A 16,892-nucleotide genomic window follows, 5' to 3' on the forward strand; every position below is an offset into this window, starting at 1 on the left:
ATTTGTTTTTTGCTAAGTTGCCTAATAATTATGCACAGTAATAGTCACCTGCACACACAGATATCCCCCTAAAATAGCTAAAACTAAAAACAAACTAAAAACTACTTCCAAAAATATTCAGCTTTGATATTAATGAGTTTTTTGGGTTCATTGAGAACATGGTTGTTGTTCAATAATAAAATTAATCCTCAAAAATACAACTTGCCTAATAATTCTGCACTCCTTGTATAGGACAGTGGGAGGAATTATAGGAAAAGGTTATATAGGACAGTGGGAGGAGTTTTAGGAAAAGGTTATATAGGACAGTGGGAGGAGTTTTAGGAAAAGGTTATATAGGACAGTGGGAGGAGTTTTAGGAAAAGGTTATATAGGACAGTGGGAGGAGTTTTAGGAAAAGGTTATATAGGACAGTTGGAGGAGCTTTAGGAAAAAAGGTTACATAGGGCAGTGCCATATGGGACAGTGGGAAGAGTTATAGGAAAAGATTCTACAGGATTGTGAGATGAGTTATGGGAAATATTATATAGGACAGTGGGAGGAGTTATAGGAAACGGTTATATGGAATTGTGGGAGGAATAATAGGAAAAGGTTATATGGGACAGTGGGAGGAGTTATAGGAACAGGTTATATGGGACAGTGGAAGGAGTTATGTGGTGAGGCTAAATAAATAAATTGGAGGAGTAATAAATTAGCTATATATAGAAATAGGAGGAGTTTTATTTAAGTTTCATTAGACATATGCATTAGGTTTTGTTATTATTATTCGTTCAAATTTTTTTTTCTGAACCAAATTTTTTACAACTGCACATGTCTAGTTTGAATGGTACAATAGGTAAAGTTATAGAGGGAAGTGCTATGATGAAATATTAGGAGTGGTATATAGAGGAAGATGAAGGAATTTGGGATGTGTTCAATGGAACAATATGATGAGTTAATGAAAGGGTAATTATAGAAAATGTTATATAGGGAAATACATGGCATTATAGAAAACAAACAGATGTTACACAAGGATTATAATGGAGTTATATGGAAAATATATAAAATAATACTATGGGTATTAAATTGAAGGTAAATCTGAGTGTTTCAAAAACTCTAGGATTTACCATCTCTAAAAATAAAGAGGACTTTCAGGCATCACTTTGCAAAAAAAGGGTGTTAAACTAACTCTTTCTGTGCTGCAGCCGCCTCGCTAAACTAAGTGGCACACCGCACTTTTTTTTAATGATGTGATGTTTCCACCTTTAAACCAATAGCTGTCCTAGTCATATGACACTGTTCTGTATGCTAGCACGGCTATTGGTTTAGAGATGGAAATGTTGCCTCATTGAGAAAAGAGTGCTGTGCTTTGGGCGGCCAGAAACGCTGAATTTAACGGGGAGGCCGCGGCACAGAAAGGGTAAGTTTAGTAACCTATTTTGAAAAGTGATGACTGAAATTCCTCTTTGTTTTTAGTGATGGTAAATTCTAACATTTTTGAAACACTCAGATTTACCACCTCTTTAAGCATATTTGTAAAGAAATATATTTTATAGATATTTTCTGTATTTTAGAAGGTTTAAAATTGCATTATAGAGATACGCTTTATTAACTCCTATGTGTATTAAGAAATATTTGGTCACTAGAAGGAGGCAAACTTTAATTATAGATGTAAATGATTATCTTGTGTTCCTTTTATAAGAAACACCATATTCTTTGTGTACCCTTTAGGAAAAACAAAATCCTAATTCTGAGTTCACCATAAGAAATCTCTTGATGTCAGTTCACAACTTATTTATTGGTGGGACAGATACCATTACTACCACTCTAAAACACGCACTCTTAATCTTAGCGGCATATCCTGAGATACAAGGTAGGTCAAAGCATACAAGAGTTGTACTCAAAACAGTTCTGTTACCTTTGGAATTGATTATATTTAGTAAAACATCCTAATAGAATGTAATTAAAAAAAAAAAATTACAGTATTTTTGCACATTTCCTAAAATTATTTTTCAAGATGTCAACCCCTTTTTAAGGGATACTAAACCCAATTTTTTTTTGTATCATGATTCAGATAGAGCATTCAATTTTAAGAAACTTTCTAATTTACTCCTATTATTAATTGTTCTTCGTTCTCTTGCTATCTTTATTTAAAAAGCAGGAATGTCAAGCTTAGGAGCCGACCTAAGAAGAGCGCTTGCTCATTGGTGGCTACAATCAGTGTTTTGCAACATTGTATAACAAAGCTACAAATAATGTTTCAAAACACTGCTGCCATAGAGTACTAAAGACATGTGCACACACCTGAGCTCTTCTGAGCCTACCTAGTTTAACTCTTCAGAAAAAGATACCAAGAGAACGAAATTTGAAACAGAATTAAATTAGAAAGTTGTTTAAAATTGCATGCTATATCCAACTCATGAAAGTTTCATTTTGACTTTACTGTCCCTTTAATCTAATGTAGATGTCTCTTTTTCACAACTAAAACCTACATAGTGAGATAAACTGCTCTCAATGTAAATTTTATTTTCAACAATTATTTGAGGGGCTTCACAATGCCAAATAGACTTCTTAGATAATCTTGCCAGACCAGAGAGTTTTAAATCATTAGTCTTTTAGTTCCAATATTTCAAATGTCTGACCAATAACATTCTATGTGACAGCTAAACTTCACAAGGAAATTGACCAGGTGATCGGAAGAAACAGACTCCCACTTTTGTCTGACCGGAGCCGGATGCCTTATACAGAAGCTGTGATCAATGAAATCCAGAGATTTGCTGATATTGCTCCACTGAACGTCACACATTCAGTAACAAAAGACACTGAGTTCCGAGGATATACAATTCCCAAGGTAAAAAGGATATGAAGCAAACATCTGAGTTTGCATTCATTACTATTAAATTTAACTCTTTGAGTGCTAAGCACTTTACCACCTGGGTGCTAAGGTTTTTTTTATTTTAATTTTTAAAAATATATTTTTAATTTTAGATTCCCAAGACTTACACTGTTAGAAAGGTTAGGCGATTACCTTTCCGATGATGATACAGGCTTCTAAGCAGCATGCCCCCTGCTCCTATATTTAACATTGTTAATGTTAAATAAAGTTGCGCGGTGATGTCATCACGTCATTGCACGTGATGTCACCGAGCGTAACATGAAGCCCCGGCGATGCCTGTCACTATGCAGGCCTGATCGCCGGGTTAGGAGCGGGTGGGATCCCCCAGATCTCCCTCAAGGTGGAAGAGTGCTAGCGACGGCTCTGAGCCGTCATTAGCACCTGACTGAGACAATTTGTGACGGCTCGGAGCCGTCATTAGCACTCAAGGGGTTAATAATTTGATGCATTTTATCATTTTAAATGGAAATGAAACCGCAAACTTTTCTTTCATGAATCAAGTAGAGCATACACTTTTAAACAACTTTCCAATTAATTTCTGTTAATTAATTTGCTTAATTCTCTCGCTATTTTTTTTTTTTTAAATGGAGTAGCAATGCACAAGCTGAACACATTTAGTGAGCCAATGACAAGAGGCATATATGTGCAGCCACCAATCAGTTGCTAGCTTCCAGTAATACTGCTTTTGAGCCTTCTTAGGTAGGTTTTTCAACAAAGGATACTAAAGAGAACACAGCAAATTAGATAAGAGAAGTCCATTGGAAAGTTGTTTAAAACTGCAGAAAGCTCAGCATGCTAAGGCACTGTGGCTGAGATCTGTAGCAACCCAAGGGTTGCAGGTTCGATCCCCGGCGAGGTCCACTCAGCCTCTCATCCTTCCGAGGTCAATAAAATTGAGCAGCGCCTTGAGACCCTTACGGGTGATTATCTGCGCTTTACCCAATACGCGCTTTACCCAATACGCGCTTTACCCAAAACATACATACTCCATCCGAATCATGAAAATTTAATTTTTACATTACTGTCCCTTTAAGTGACTTTTGCATCTACCAACAATTTGCATTATAAACATATATAGCTGATAGGTTACATGTTGCGGTCTACAGTTGAACCTGTAACTACCAGGGCAGGGGGCAGCTACATATCTAGTAATCGTATGTGCACAAACACATTTTATATAGTAGCCAGAAAATTCACAAACAGATTGCAAGCCTTTGGTCAGAATTATTTATGCACAGTGGGGTTATACTCTCAATAGTATAACATTTACAGAAAAATATTGCCAGCACCTTAATGAAAGGAGGCAAAATACATCAAATTAAAAAAATACATGAAACCTTTTTTTTTATGATTCAGATACAAAATACAATTATTTTTTTTCCAATTTACTTCTGTTATCACATTTGCTTCATTATCTTGATATCCTTTGTTGAAAAAGAAGCAATACATTACTGGGAGTTAGCAGAACAAATTGAGTAAGACAATGAGAAGAGGCATATATGTGCAGTCTCCATTCACCAGCTAGCTCCCAGTAGTACATTTTTGCTGCTGAGCCTACCTAGGTATGCTTTGAAATAAAGGATACCAAGATAATAAATCAAATTTGTTTTGGAAGTGAACAGATCAGACATGGTTTTTCTCGATGGCTGCCCTGGTGGAGTGATCGTAAAAAGAAGGCAGTCCCTTTGAGTGGCGAGATAAATATATATATGTATATGTGTGTGTGTGTGTGTATGTATATATATATATATATATATATATATATATATATATATATATGTGTGTGTGTATATACTGTATATATATATATATATATATATATATGTGTGTGTGCGTGTGTGTGTATATACTGTATGTGCTGTCCTCATTAACTGATAACTAGACAGCTGGTTAACAAACCAGACAGAAATAGCTTTGTGTTTATTCCAAACTGATTTTACTTCTGAATAGTTATTTTTGTAAAACTGCAATACAATAAGAAAAGTTGAAATTACAATATGTAGTTACACGTGGTGCTTGCAATACATACAATAATACATGTTTCTAACACAGAGAGCTTACATTTAATCCTTACAGCAAATAGCAATGCAATTCAAATGTACAATGAACTCTTAGCAAACAATAACTTACAGGCATATGTATGTTTAGAGGCAAATGTTTAAGAGCTGATTTCCATGCTTCTTGAAACTGAAAGTAACTTTTTATTAACAAACTTTATTAACACTTCCTGTTTTATTCTTGAGAGGTTGTTGTAATTGCAACATGAAACCACCAGATGGCATCAACATGAACATAATAAGCATATAATAGACAGAACACTCCCCGCCTGGTATAAACATATACCACTATTACATGATCTATAAATAATTATTAAATTCAACCAGATAACTCTTTACTTTGAAAAAGAACTATCAAATCTGACACAGGTCTGAGGTATACTTTAGCAGTCCCTTGTTTAATGATTTTGACATCTACCATCACCACTAGGAATGGCTGTTACAATAAGACCCATTGTCCATCCATTGCACTTTACTTGAGAGTCTTTCAACAATACAAGATCTCCTTCTTGAACGTTTTGTTTCTCTTTCCATTTTCTATATTTCCATGTTTGAATACATTTGATAGTCACTGTTTCAGCTTGCAAGAAATCAACTGAATGGCATAACCCTTTGCAGCAATGCCAGCCTGTACACGACTCCTTTTGAGTGCTGCTGGAAAATGACTTAGCAATGTGAATAAGTGTTGCTATACCTCTCACAAGGGACTTCCACTTTGAGAATCTGAGAAATCTATGTGAGTCTAACCGGCATTCATACACTTCAGTTATTAAAGCTGTCACTTCAGGTCTGATCTCACTGTCAGAATCTGGTTCAATGAGGTCAAATACTTCAGCTTCAGATTGATCTCCTGAATCTGCCTGATGTAAGAAGTCTGGGCCTGAGAACCAGTTGGTATGTTTTAGGTGAGCTGCCTGAATTGGTCTAGTACCATGATCTGCTGGATTCTGACTGGTGTTAATATAATGCCACTGATCTGGATTAGTAGATTTTCTAATACGAATTATTCTGTTTGAGACATATACATGAAATCTCCTACAAGTATTGTGAATATAACCTAACACAATTTTGCTATCAGTGTAATATTTAACTGCATAAAGTTCAATGTCCATTTCTTCAGTAATAAGTTCAGCTAGCTCAACTGGCAAAACAGCTGCACATAATTCTAGACGTGGCACTGTATGGGCTGGTCTTGGAGCTAGTTTAGATTTGCCCATATTAAAGCCTACATGACATTGACCGCTACTGTCTATGACTCTGAGATATGCCACAGCTGCTATCGCTACAGTAGAAGCATCAGAAAAAACACATACCTCCTTTCTTACTGTGGATGATAGTGACACTGGCACATAGGGTCTGGGAATACTGAGATCTTCAAGATGGATCAGGTCTTCTGTCCATGCTCTCCATTGAGCTTCTCTATCTGGTAAGAGTGGGGAATCCCAGTCACATTGGTCTGTTGAGAGTTCTCTGACTAAAGATTTACCTTGCATAGTGATTGGAGATGCAAACCCAAGTGGGTCATAAAGACTGTTTACTGTAGCCAGGATACCTCTCCGTGTGAAAGGTTTTACCTCTTTAGACACTTGAAAAGTGAAACTGTCGGTCTGTAAGTTCCAACTTACTCCTAAGCTCCTTTGGAGGGGTAGAGGATCGACACCTAAAACAAGGTCCTTTAGATCTTTAGCTCTGTCATCTGCAGGAAATGCTTCCATTACTGGACTTTTGTTGGATGCCACTTTGTGTAGCTTGAGATTTGATCCTGCGAGCATGTCCTTAGCTCTCTGCAGGAGACTGACTGCTTCAGCCTCAGTAGGCACCGATGCGAGTCCATTATCTACATAGAAATTCCTCAAGATAAACTGTTCTACATCTTCACCATACTCACTCTTTCCTTGCTTTGCTATTTGTCTTAGACCATAAATGGCTATGGTTGGAGAAGGGCTGTTTCCAAAGACATGTACCTTCATCCTGTAATTTCTTTGTTAAGGTCATTGTCACGATACCAAAGAAATCTCAAATAGTTACGGTGATCTTCTCTAACCATGAAACAGTAAAACATTTGTTGTACATCAGTGGTAATTGCAACTTGCTCTTTGCGGAAACGTAAAAGGACACCTAGTAGTGTATTATTTAAATCAGGCCCACTGAGGAGTGTGTCATTCAGTGAGATGCCTTCAAACTGAGCACTTGAGTCAAAAACTACTCTGATCTGTCCTGGCTTCTGAGGGTGATAGACACCAAAGATTGGTAGGTACCAACACTCCTCACCTGGTTCCAATGGTGGGGCAGGTTCTGCTTGGTCATGGTCAAAGATCTTTTGCATAAAGTTAACAAAATGTTCTTTCATTTCAGGTTTTTTCACAAAGGAACGCTGTAGAGCAAGGAGTCTTTTCTGGGCTTGCTCTAAGTTGTTTGGTAGTCTAAGTCGAGGTGAGCGAAATGGTAGGGGTGCTACCCAGTAATTTGCTTCATCAATAAACATCTCTTTTTCAACTACATCAAGGAACATACCATCTTGAATAGACATAGCAGGTTTGTCATCGTTTGGAGTAGTAACAAACACATTATCATCTAAACTGCCCACATTGTGAGTTGCAGTTCCAAAATAACACAATGAGGGGGTGTATGACTGTTGTTTACAAGCATTAAAAGTCTCTTTTACCTGTATATAGCTAGTGCATGGGCTGAACAGAGAAGTGCGCCCACTAGGCAACACATTTGTCTTGAAAGAGTTCCCATCTGCTGGTCTATGAGCTCCTCCTAAGCATACTTCCCCAACTATGACCCAACCTAAGTCTAAATGTTGTGCATAAGGACTGTTGTGAGGCCCATTAATCTGCTCACGTACTTTGTGCACCTTCAGAATGTCTCTTCCTAACAAGAGAAGTATTTGTGCGTTAGGGTCAAGTGCTGGGATCTTGTCTGTTAAGGATTTCAGATGAGGGAAATGCTGTGTAATCTCAGGTGTTTGAATTTCTGACCTGTCATCAGGTATCATGTCACATTCAATGAGTGTGGGGAGTTTTATGTGTGTTTTCCCATCAATAGACTGAACAGTGAAGTTGGATACCCTACGCCCTGTTTTCTCTGTAATGCCTGAGCATGTTCTTAGAGTGTAGGAAAATGTTTCACCACTAATGTTAAACAGTCAGGTTTGTTTGAGGGATATACAGTCACTAAACAAATCTTGGAACATGATCTGGGCCTTGTCCCTTTCCCGCATACCTCTGTACACTTGGATACAATAGTGGGTGGAGTAGCTTCCTCTTGCTCCCCGCCTTGCTCTCCCTTTGGTAAAGGAGTCTCTACTGCCCAGGGAGCTGGACCTGGATGCAAAGCTGAAGTATGCTGGTCACTGTTGCATTCTCTGCATCTTATGTTATTTTTGCAGTCTTTGGCAATGTGTCTGGTGGATGCACAACATCTAAAGCAGATAGAATTCTCTTTCAGGTAAGCTTTACGCTCATCAATGTGCTTGCTTCTGAAGCCACGACACTTTGACAGTGGGTGTGGTTTATTATGAATTGGACATGGACTGTCTGGTTCCATGGATTTCCACGAAGGGCTTTTCACCTGTGGAGTTGCATTAGTAGCTGACACTTCTGTCTTTCTTACTGACACCGTTGGTCTGTTGCTGTACCTTGTTCCTGACTTCTCTGTATTTACTGGAACTTGGTTGCTGCATGTTGAGAATATGAAGCTTGGATCATTTTTGGTCTTTGCTTGGTTGACAATAAATCTGGTGAAGAAACTGAATGGTGGAAAGGAGACATGATGGTCTTCTTTGTACTTGGAACCTTGAAAAATCAATTTTTCTTGCAGGCTATATGGCAGTTTTTCAATAATTGGTTTGATGCCACGAGCTGTGTCTAGGTATGCCAGTCCTGGCAAAAAGCCTCCTGTCTTAGCTGCATTCACCTCCAACAACATGTCACCATGTTGTCTTTGTTTGAGATTTTGGGGAAGTTTTCTAGCTTCTTTAACAGTGCATTCTCAATAGCTTCAGGGCTGCCATAACATTCTTCTAGTCTCTGCCATACCATTTTAACTCCATCAATTGGGTTATGAACATGCACTGACCTGAGTCTCTTAGCCTGTTGAGATGACTCTGGTCCAAGCCACTTAGTCAAAAGATCTAGCTCTTCTCTGGCTGTAAGATTAAGATCTCTGGTGACACCTTGGAATTATGTCTTCCATGCCCAGTAGTTCTCTGGTCGATCATCAAATGTTAGTAGCCCTGTACTCACTAACTCTCGACGAATCAGGTGCTTTGCTAGGTCAGTAGTCTCTGAAGTTCCTAATGTACTATTTCTGAGAGGGGATATGTGAGAGTCCATATAATGTGATGGATATTGTGGATCAGCGTAACCTCTGCTTTCTTGAAAGCGCACTCTTGGTGTAGAGACATTTGCAGTGTCAGTCTGGGAAGGAGGGTGCAAGCCAGGAATACTTGGAGTAGACTGTAAATATGTTGAGTCAGGAAACTGTGGCATTATGCTGGACATATGTTGGATAGGAGCATGCTCTGTTTTATCTTGGTCTAGAGCATGGTTCTGTACATACTCACAAGTCCTTTGTACTGAATCATGGATAGTTATTGCTGCAAAATGTTGAAGTGATTCCTCTTCAAGTTCGGCTGCTGCTTCATAGACTGCTGCTTCTGCAGATGCTGCAACTGCTGCCCTTTGAATCTTTAGCACATGCATATTAGCTTCTAACTCTGCCTTGCGTTGCGCTGTTTCAGCTGCCTTGAGTTCTAGTGCTGCTTTCTGCTTTATCATGTCTGCTTCTTTTTCAGCATAAGAAATTTGTGCCTGGGCTGCTTGCGCTTTTGCACGGGCTCTGAGTCCTGCAGAACTGACTGATGATCTGCTGGAGCACATGGAATATTTAGAGCCAGAGGCATAGGATCTGGTCTCTAAAGTTTGCTGCGTCATATCAACACTCTTATCTTGGTTCATAGTGATCAGGTTAAAGTAGTGCAATATTTTAAATGCAGTTCTTGTGCAAATTATTTTTACTGCCTTTCACTTTAAATTGCAGGTCTTGTATGTTTGCTTGTTATTTACTGCTTTTTACTTTAAAATGCAGCCTTTGTATCTTGCTTGTTATTGCTTCTCACTTTTCAATGCAGCTCCTATATCTTCCCTTGATATATCATGCTTTTTACTTTACAATGCAGCTCTGTATCTTCCCCTGATATAGCCTGCCTTTTTACTGTGCTGTCCTCATTAACTGATAACTAGACAGCTAGTTAACAAACCAGACAGAAATAGCTTTGTGTTTATTCCAAACTGATTTTACTTCTGAATAGTTATTTTTGTAAAACTGCAATACAATAAGAAAAGTTGAAATTACAATATGTAGTTACACGTGGTGCTTGCAGTACATACAATAATACATGTTTCTAACACAGAGAGCTTACATTTAATCCTTACAGCAAATAGCAATGCAATTCAAATGTACAATGAACTCTTAGCAAACAATAACTTACAGGCATATGTATGTTTAGAGGCAAATGTTTAAGAGCTGATTTCCATGCTTCTTGAAGCTAAGATGGCTGCTGAGAAACTGAAAGTAACTTTTTATTAACAAACTTTATTAACACTTCCTGTTTTATTCTTGAGAGGAACCAAGCTGTAATTGCAACATGAAACCACCAGATGGCATCAACATGAACATAATAAGCATATAATAGACAGAACACTGTATATATATATATATATATATATATATATATATATATATATATATATATATGTGGGTGTATATACTGTATATATATATATATATATATATATATACAGTATATGTATATATGTATATATGTATATATATATATGTGTGTGTGTGTATATATACACACACACACACACATATATACCCATCATCTCAGCGAGAGGATCGCTTTTACAGCATTTAGCGATTTTTACTGATTACTTCCTACAACCTATGGTGAAACACATGAGGTCCTACACACAAGATTCTTCAACTTTTATACGGGACATTTTACAATTATGCGATATCACAGAGACAGATCTATTGGTGACGATGCACGTCTCAAGCCTATACACGGTAATCCCTCACTCATTGGGTATTGCAGCAGTGACAAAGAACTTGAGATGGACCCCGTATGTTGGTCCTCCAGAGGATGTTCTAATGGAACTTTTATCTATCTGCCTGAAAGAAAACTATTTTTGCTTTGATAACAAGTTCTATCTCCAGATAGCAGGCAAAGCGATGGGGTCCAATGTGGCCCCATCGCTGGCAAATCTGTTTATGGCAGATTACGAAACAACACAGATGAAGATATATGAAAACCCAGCCATAAAATTTTATTGCAGATATATTGACGATCTGTTTCTGATCTGGCAAGATGGAACTGAGGCATTAAACATTTGGATTGAGTCACTAAATACAATGGAGAGTACCATCAGATTTCAACATGTTGCTGACAAGTCTTCAGTGGACTATCTTGATGTGAGAGTTTTTAAAGTGAATGGTTCACTGGGAACTACGTTATTCAGGAAAAAAATGGATCGTAATTCTATACTTCACGCCAACAGTTGTCATCAACCTGCACTGATCCATAATATTCCAAAGGCCTAATTTCAGAGGGTGATTCGGAATAATACCGATACATCAATGGGTGAAACACAGTTGAATGAAATGGTAGAGAGATTCTCCCAACGGGGTTATAAAAACCCATCACTTCAGTCCATGTGTGAACAAGTATTGAAGGGAGAGTCTGGGGACACTTGCAATACTACAGAGGAACTGGCACAACTGACATTTGTGACAACTTATACCCCTGATCAGCAGTATATCACTAAGGCCGTTAAGGAAGAATGGAGATTAATCCAGTCAGACCCTTCACTACCATTCTCCCGTTGGGAAGCCCCTCGACTGGCATACAGGAGGGGAAAGAGCTTGAAGGATCTCCTGATAGGAAATGATGTCCGTAAACCTACTGAAAAACAAACTTGGCTACAACGGAAAAAAGGGCTGCTTCAAGTGTCTGGGCTGCGTAACATGCAACAGTATGCATGCAGGAAGCGTGTTCCAGTATCCGGAGAAGAGACAAGATCAAATACTTTGTTACGTGTACAACTACATATATCATCTATCTCTTGAATTGTCCGTGTGGACTCTTTTATGTTGGTAAGACCATTGATGATGCCCGAACACGTATGGCGAACCATCGATCAGCCATCCGGGCTGCATTGAGAAATGATAAGGTGGAACAACCAGTAACCAGACACTTTTTGGACACGAAACACACAGTTACTGACCTGAGGTTCCGCATAATTGATCATGTTCCAGTATTGAACAGAGGTGGCAATAGAGAGAAGATCTTACTCCAAAAAGAAGCCAGATGGATTCATGAACTTGGTACCTTAGCCCCTAGAGGTCTGAATGTTCAATCTGGCTGGCAAGCGTTCCTGTGAGATGTCCGTAGATGGCGATTCTAGAGAGTTCACAATTCCATCACGAGATGAGAGTTCATGGTGCCATTCTGCTATATAATAATTTTTAGATTCTTCCACTAGTGTTTTTCATCATAATTATTAGAGAACATTAGTTTGTTACTTTTCCCTCCTTGACCCTGTTAATTCCAACTGGGTCTTTTTTAAGATTTTTGTTGATGGGATGTAGGATCTATTGTTTTTAATTTTGGGTTTACAGGGAGTGCAGAATTATTAGGCAAGTGGTATTTTTGAGGATTAATTTTATTATTGAACAACCATGTTCTCAATGAACCCAAAAAACTCATTAATATCAAAGCTGAATATTTTTGGAAGTAGTTTTTAGTTTGTTTTTAGTTTTATCTATTTTAGGGGGATATCTGTGTGTGCAGGTGACTATTACTGTGCATAATTATTAGGCAACTTAACAAAAAACAAATATATACCCATTTCAATTATTTATTTTTACCAGTGAAACCAATATAACATCTCAACATTCACAAATATACATTTCTGACATTCAAAAACAAAACAAAAACAAATCAGTGACCAATATAGCCACCTTTCTTTGCAAGGACACTCAAAAGCCTGCCATCCATGGATTCTGTCAGTGTTTTGATCTGTTCACCATCAACATTGCGTGCAGCAGCAACCACAGCCTCCCAGACACTGTTCAGAGAGGTGTACTGTTTTCCCTCCTTGTAAATCTCACATTTGATGATAGACCACAGGTTCTCAATGGGGTTCAGATCAGGTGAACAAGGAGGCCATGTCATTAGATTTTCTTCTTTTATACCCTTTCTTGCCAGCCACGCTGTGGAGTACTTGGACGCGTGTGATGGAGCATTGTCCTGCATGAAAATCATGTTTTTCTTGAAGGATGCAGACTTCTTCCTGTACCACTGCTTGAAGAAGGTGTCTTCCAGAAACTGGCAGTAGGACTGGGAGTTGAGCTTGACTCCATCCTCAACCTGAAAAGGCCCCACAAGCTCATCTTTGATGATACCAGCCCAAACCAGTACTCCACCTCCACCTTGCTGGCATCTGAGTCGGACTGGAGCTCTCTGCCCTTTACCAATCCAGCCACTGGCCCATCCATCTGGCCCATCAAGACTCACTCTCATTTCATCAGTCCATAAAACCTTAGAAAAATCAGTCTTGAGATATTTCTTGGCCCAGTCTTGACGTTTCAGCTTGTGTGTCTTGTTCAGTGGTGGTCGTCTTTCAGCCTTTCTTACCTTGGCCATGTCTCTGAGTATTGCACACCTTGTGCTTTTGGGCACTCCAGTGATGTTGCAGCTCTGAAATATGGCCAAACTGGTGGCAAGTGGCATCTTGGCAGCTGCACGCTTGACTTTTCTCAGTTCATGGGCAGTTATTTTGCGCCTTGGTTTTTCCACACGCTTCTTGTGACCCTGTTGACTATTTTGAATGAAACGCTTGATTGTTCGATGATCACGCTTCAGAAGCTTTGCAATTTTAACAGTGCTGCATCCCTCTGCAAGATATCTCACTATTTTTGACTTTTCTGAGCCTGTCAAGTCCTTCTTTTGACCCATTTTGCCAAAGGAAAGGAAGTTGCCTAATAATTATGCACACCTGATATAGGGTGTTGATGTCATTAGACCACACCCATTCTCATTACAGAGATGCACATCACCTAATATGCTTAATTGGTAGTAGGCTTTCGAGTCTATACAGCTTGGAGTAAGACAACATGCATAAAGAGGATGATGTGGTCAAAATACTCATTTGCCTAATAATTCTGCACTCCCTGTATATATCTGATATTCTATTGGGTTATATATATATTATATTCACTTTTTCACATATGGAACACATATATGATTCTTTTTGGTTTCGTGCCTTGGACCGGGTCCTCCCTGGTGATGGTTGAGCTTAGCATATGGGGCAGGTCCCCCATGGAGACAAAGGGGATGAGTCACTAGATAAGTATTTTTTGTAATTTTTTGTAGTTTTATTTTCGTGTTTATATTTTTGATTGGCAAGAGCAACAATTAGGGTATTATTTTTCACAGTAGAATATGTGTTTGATACCTATATTAATTAGTTGGATAGTTTTTATGGTATAGAATTTTTGCGATTCGCCTTACTCTGATAAGGAAATTTATTTTTACTGACAATATGTTTGGATTTTATATTGGTTTAATTCGATTCTGTTCACTAACCGGTATAGCATGCATTCTAGGGGGGTGTTTTATGGTATTCTATGATTTATGATTTAAATTTTTGTGGATGAGATGAAATAACAGTTATAGGGTTGGTATTAATAGAATTGGGAGCACGCTGTGTCTTTATATAATAATATTGTCTTTGGATATGATACTGAAGATTGATAATTTTTATTTTTATTAATTTTTATTTATTTATTTTTGGGGCGTAAGTTGCTCTTCTACCTAGTTTTTGATTGCAAGTGGGACATAGTGATATAATATATAGAAGGCTGTGTGTTCTTTTGTCCCCTAGTTAACACTGTAAATTTGACAATAAGACTGCAGGGAGGATTGGTTGAGATTGGTTAATTTCGCCTTATTTGTTTTTGGATTAACATGAATACTTGTCATGTTCTGTCTCAGGATATCATGTGAGAGCCTCATTGTCTGGAACAGTTGCTTTAAAGGAAGATTAGTAGAAGCCATACTGATTGAAAATGAAAACAAATTTATTTAAACAACAAAATACTTTGTTTAAGCAAATACTTGCAGAATATTTAAATATGCTACTCAGGTATGTTAAGACCACATACAGCAGGAGTGAAAATAAACAAACAAAGTAAGCAGAGATGCAGATTCAAAAAGGAAAGTATTTCTCCTGGTAATAACTGAAATGTAAGATTTGCACAAGGCAGAAAACAACTTGTAAACAGGTAGCAGGTTTAAAGGTAAAGTCTTTCTCCTGGTAATTGCTGAGTGCAGGATTTGCACAAGGCAGGATACAAACTTGTGAACTGGTAACTGGTTTAAAGGTAAAGTCTTTCTCCTGGTAATACCTTGTAAACAGGTGCAAAGGTGAAGTCTTTCTCCTGGCAATAGCTGAGTGCAGGAATTTGCATAAAGCAGGAAACAAACTTGAAGATTGGTAACAGGTTTAAAGGTAAAGGCTTTCTCCTGGTAATACCTTGTAAACAGGTGCAAAGGAAATCTTTCTCCTGGCAATGGCCAAGTGCAGGAATTGCATAAAGCAGGAAACAAACTTGTAGATTGGTAACAGGTTTAAAGGTAAAGGCTTTCTCCTGGTAATACCTTGTAAACAGGTGCAAAGGTGAAGTCTTTCTCCTGGCAATAGCTGAGTGCAGGAATTTGCATAAAGCAGGAAACAAACTTGAAGATTGGTAACAGGTTTAAAGGTAAAGGCTTTCTCCTGGTAATACCTTGTAAACAGGTGCAAAGGAAATCTTTCTCCAAAGAAGTACAGGAAACAGGTTCTGACTTGACAAAACAGATCCAATGTGAAAACAAAAATGCAGACTAAAAGCCATCCTTAAATAGGGAGGTTTTGCACAGGGTTGGTTCTGATTAATTCCAGAATTGAGAACACCTGTGTGTTGCACAGGTGTAATAACAAGTAAGGCAAATAGTTATTTATCAGATCAACATGTAAGCAAACAGAAATAGCAACCACAGAGCCACAGGTTCAAATCCCCACACAGCCCTTCTTAGCAGAATGCCTCCCAGACCTTTTCTTTTTCTTTTTAATCTGGAGGCTTGGTTCCTGACAATACTAGAGGCACTCTCTTGGGTGTCATAATAGGGGATGTTTACCTGCTAGGTTTAGCTGTATATAAATAAATATGTAAGGGGAGTGAACTTATATGGCTTTGCCCTGATTGGATGACACTTGAGGGTGTGTAGCGGTGTGACCTGTCATGCACAGTGAGTGACTTGTATAGCGGACCTAGGTTTGGTATTGCGGGCATGAGGGCTAGATATGAGAATGTTCCTGATTGAGTTTGAGTGGTGATAGGTGTGGTTTCGGGACATTACAGTGTAGCTGTTAGCGTCATGTGATGATGGGACGTGTGGTTGCGATCTTCTATTAGGCTTGTGTTGGTCATTCATCTGAGAGGCTGGTGCTCTGTGAGTGGGTGATTGCTGCCTCTTTTGTTGTATGTGTAAGATTGCCGATAACTATCGACTAACATGTGGGTTGACATTTGATGTCAGTTGGATCTCACAAGGGGGTGTGTAGGAGGCGTGCAGGAGGAGTGCACATCTCCATGCCTCTATAGCCTATCAACACACTGAGAAGCCGGTTTTTGTCCTATGACAGAAGAAGGGGTGTGTCTGTGGATTATGTGTGCGCGGCGCCCGAGGTGTGGGGACAGAATCGATCGGTTGTTTGTAGCGGACATGGCAGTGGTGAATTTGGTAGTGCTGATGTGAGCACTGAATTAGGACCGTAGCGGTTTAGACTATGATGGATGGGGTGCTTTTCTGTTGTTTATGTTTCCAATGTTAACGCCCATGGGGGCGG

The 16,892-nt window shown here is 38.6% G+C and overlaps 1 protein-coding gene across 1 annotated transcript in view; it reads left to right on the forward strand.

The window, feature by feature from the left end:
* The window catches only part of LOC128636033 (cytochrome P450 2G1-like), a 77,418-nt gene that overhangs the window by 49,660 nt on the left and 10,866 nt on the right, over window positions 1-16,892 (forward strand). The window contains exons 6-7 of the mRNA XM_053689107.1: window positions 1,708-1,849; window positions 2,640-2,827. Coding sequence (XP_053545082.1) covers window positions 1,708-1,849; window positions 2,640-2,827 — 330 coding nt within the window. The remainder of the gene's footprint in view (window positions 1-1,707; window positions 1,850-2,639; window positions 2,828-16,892) is intronic.

The sequence above is a fragment of the Bombina bombina genome, chromosome 7 (assembly GCF_027579735.1).
Source record: "Bombina bombina isolate aBomBom1 chromosome 7, aBomBom1.pri, whole genome shotgun sequence".
NCBI classification, from domain to species: Eukaryota; Metazoa; Chordata; class Amphibia; order Anura; family Bombinatoridae; genus Bombina; species Bombina bombina.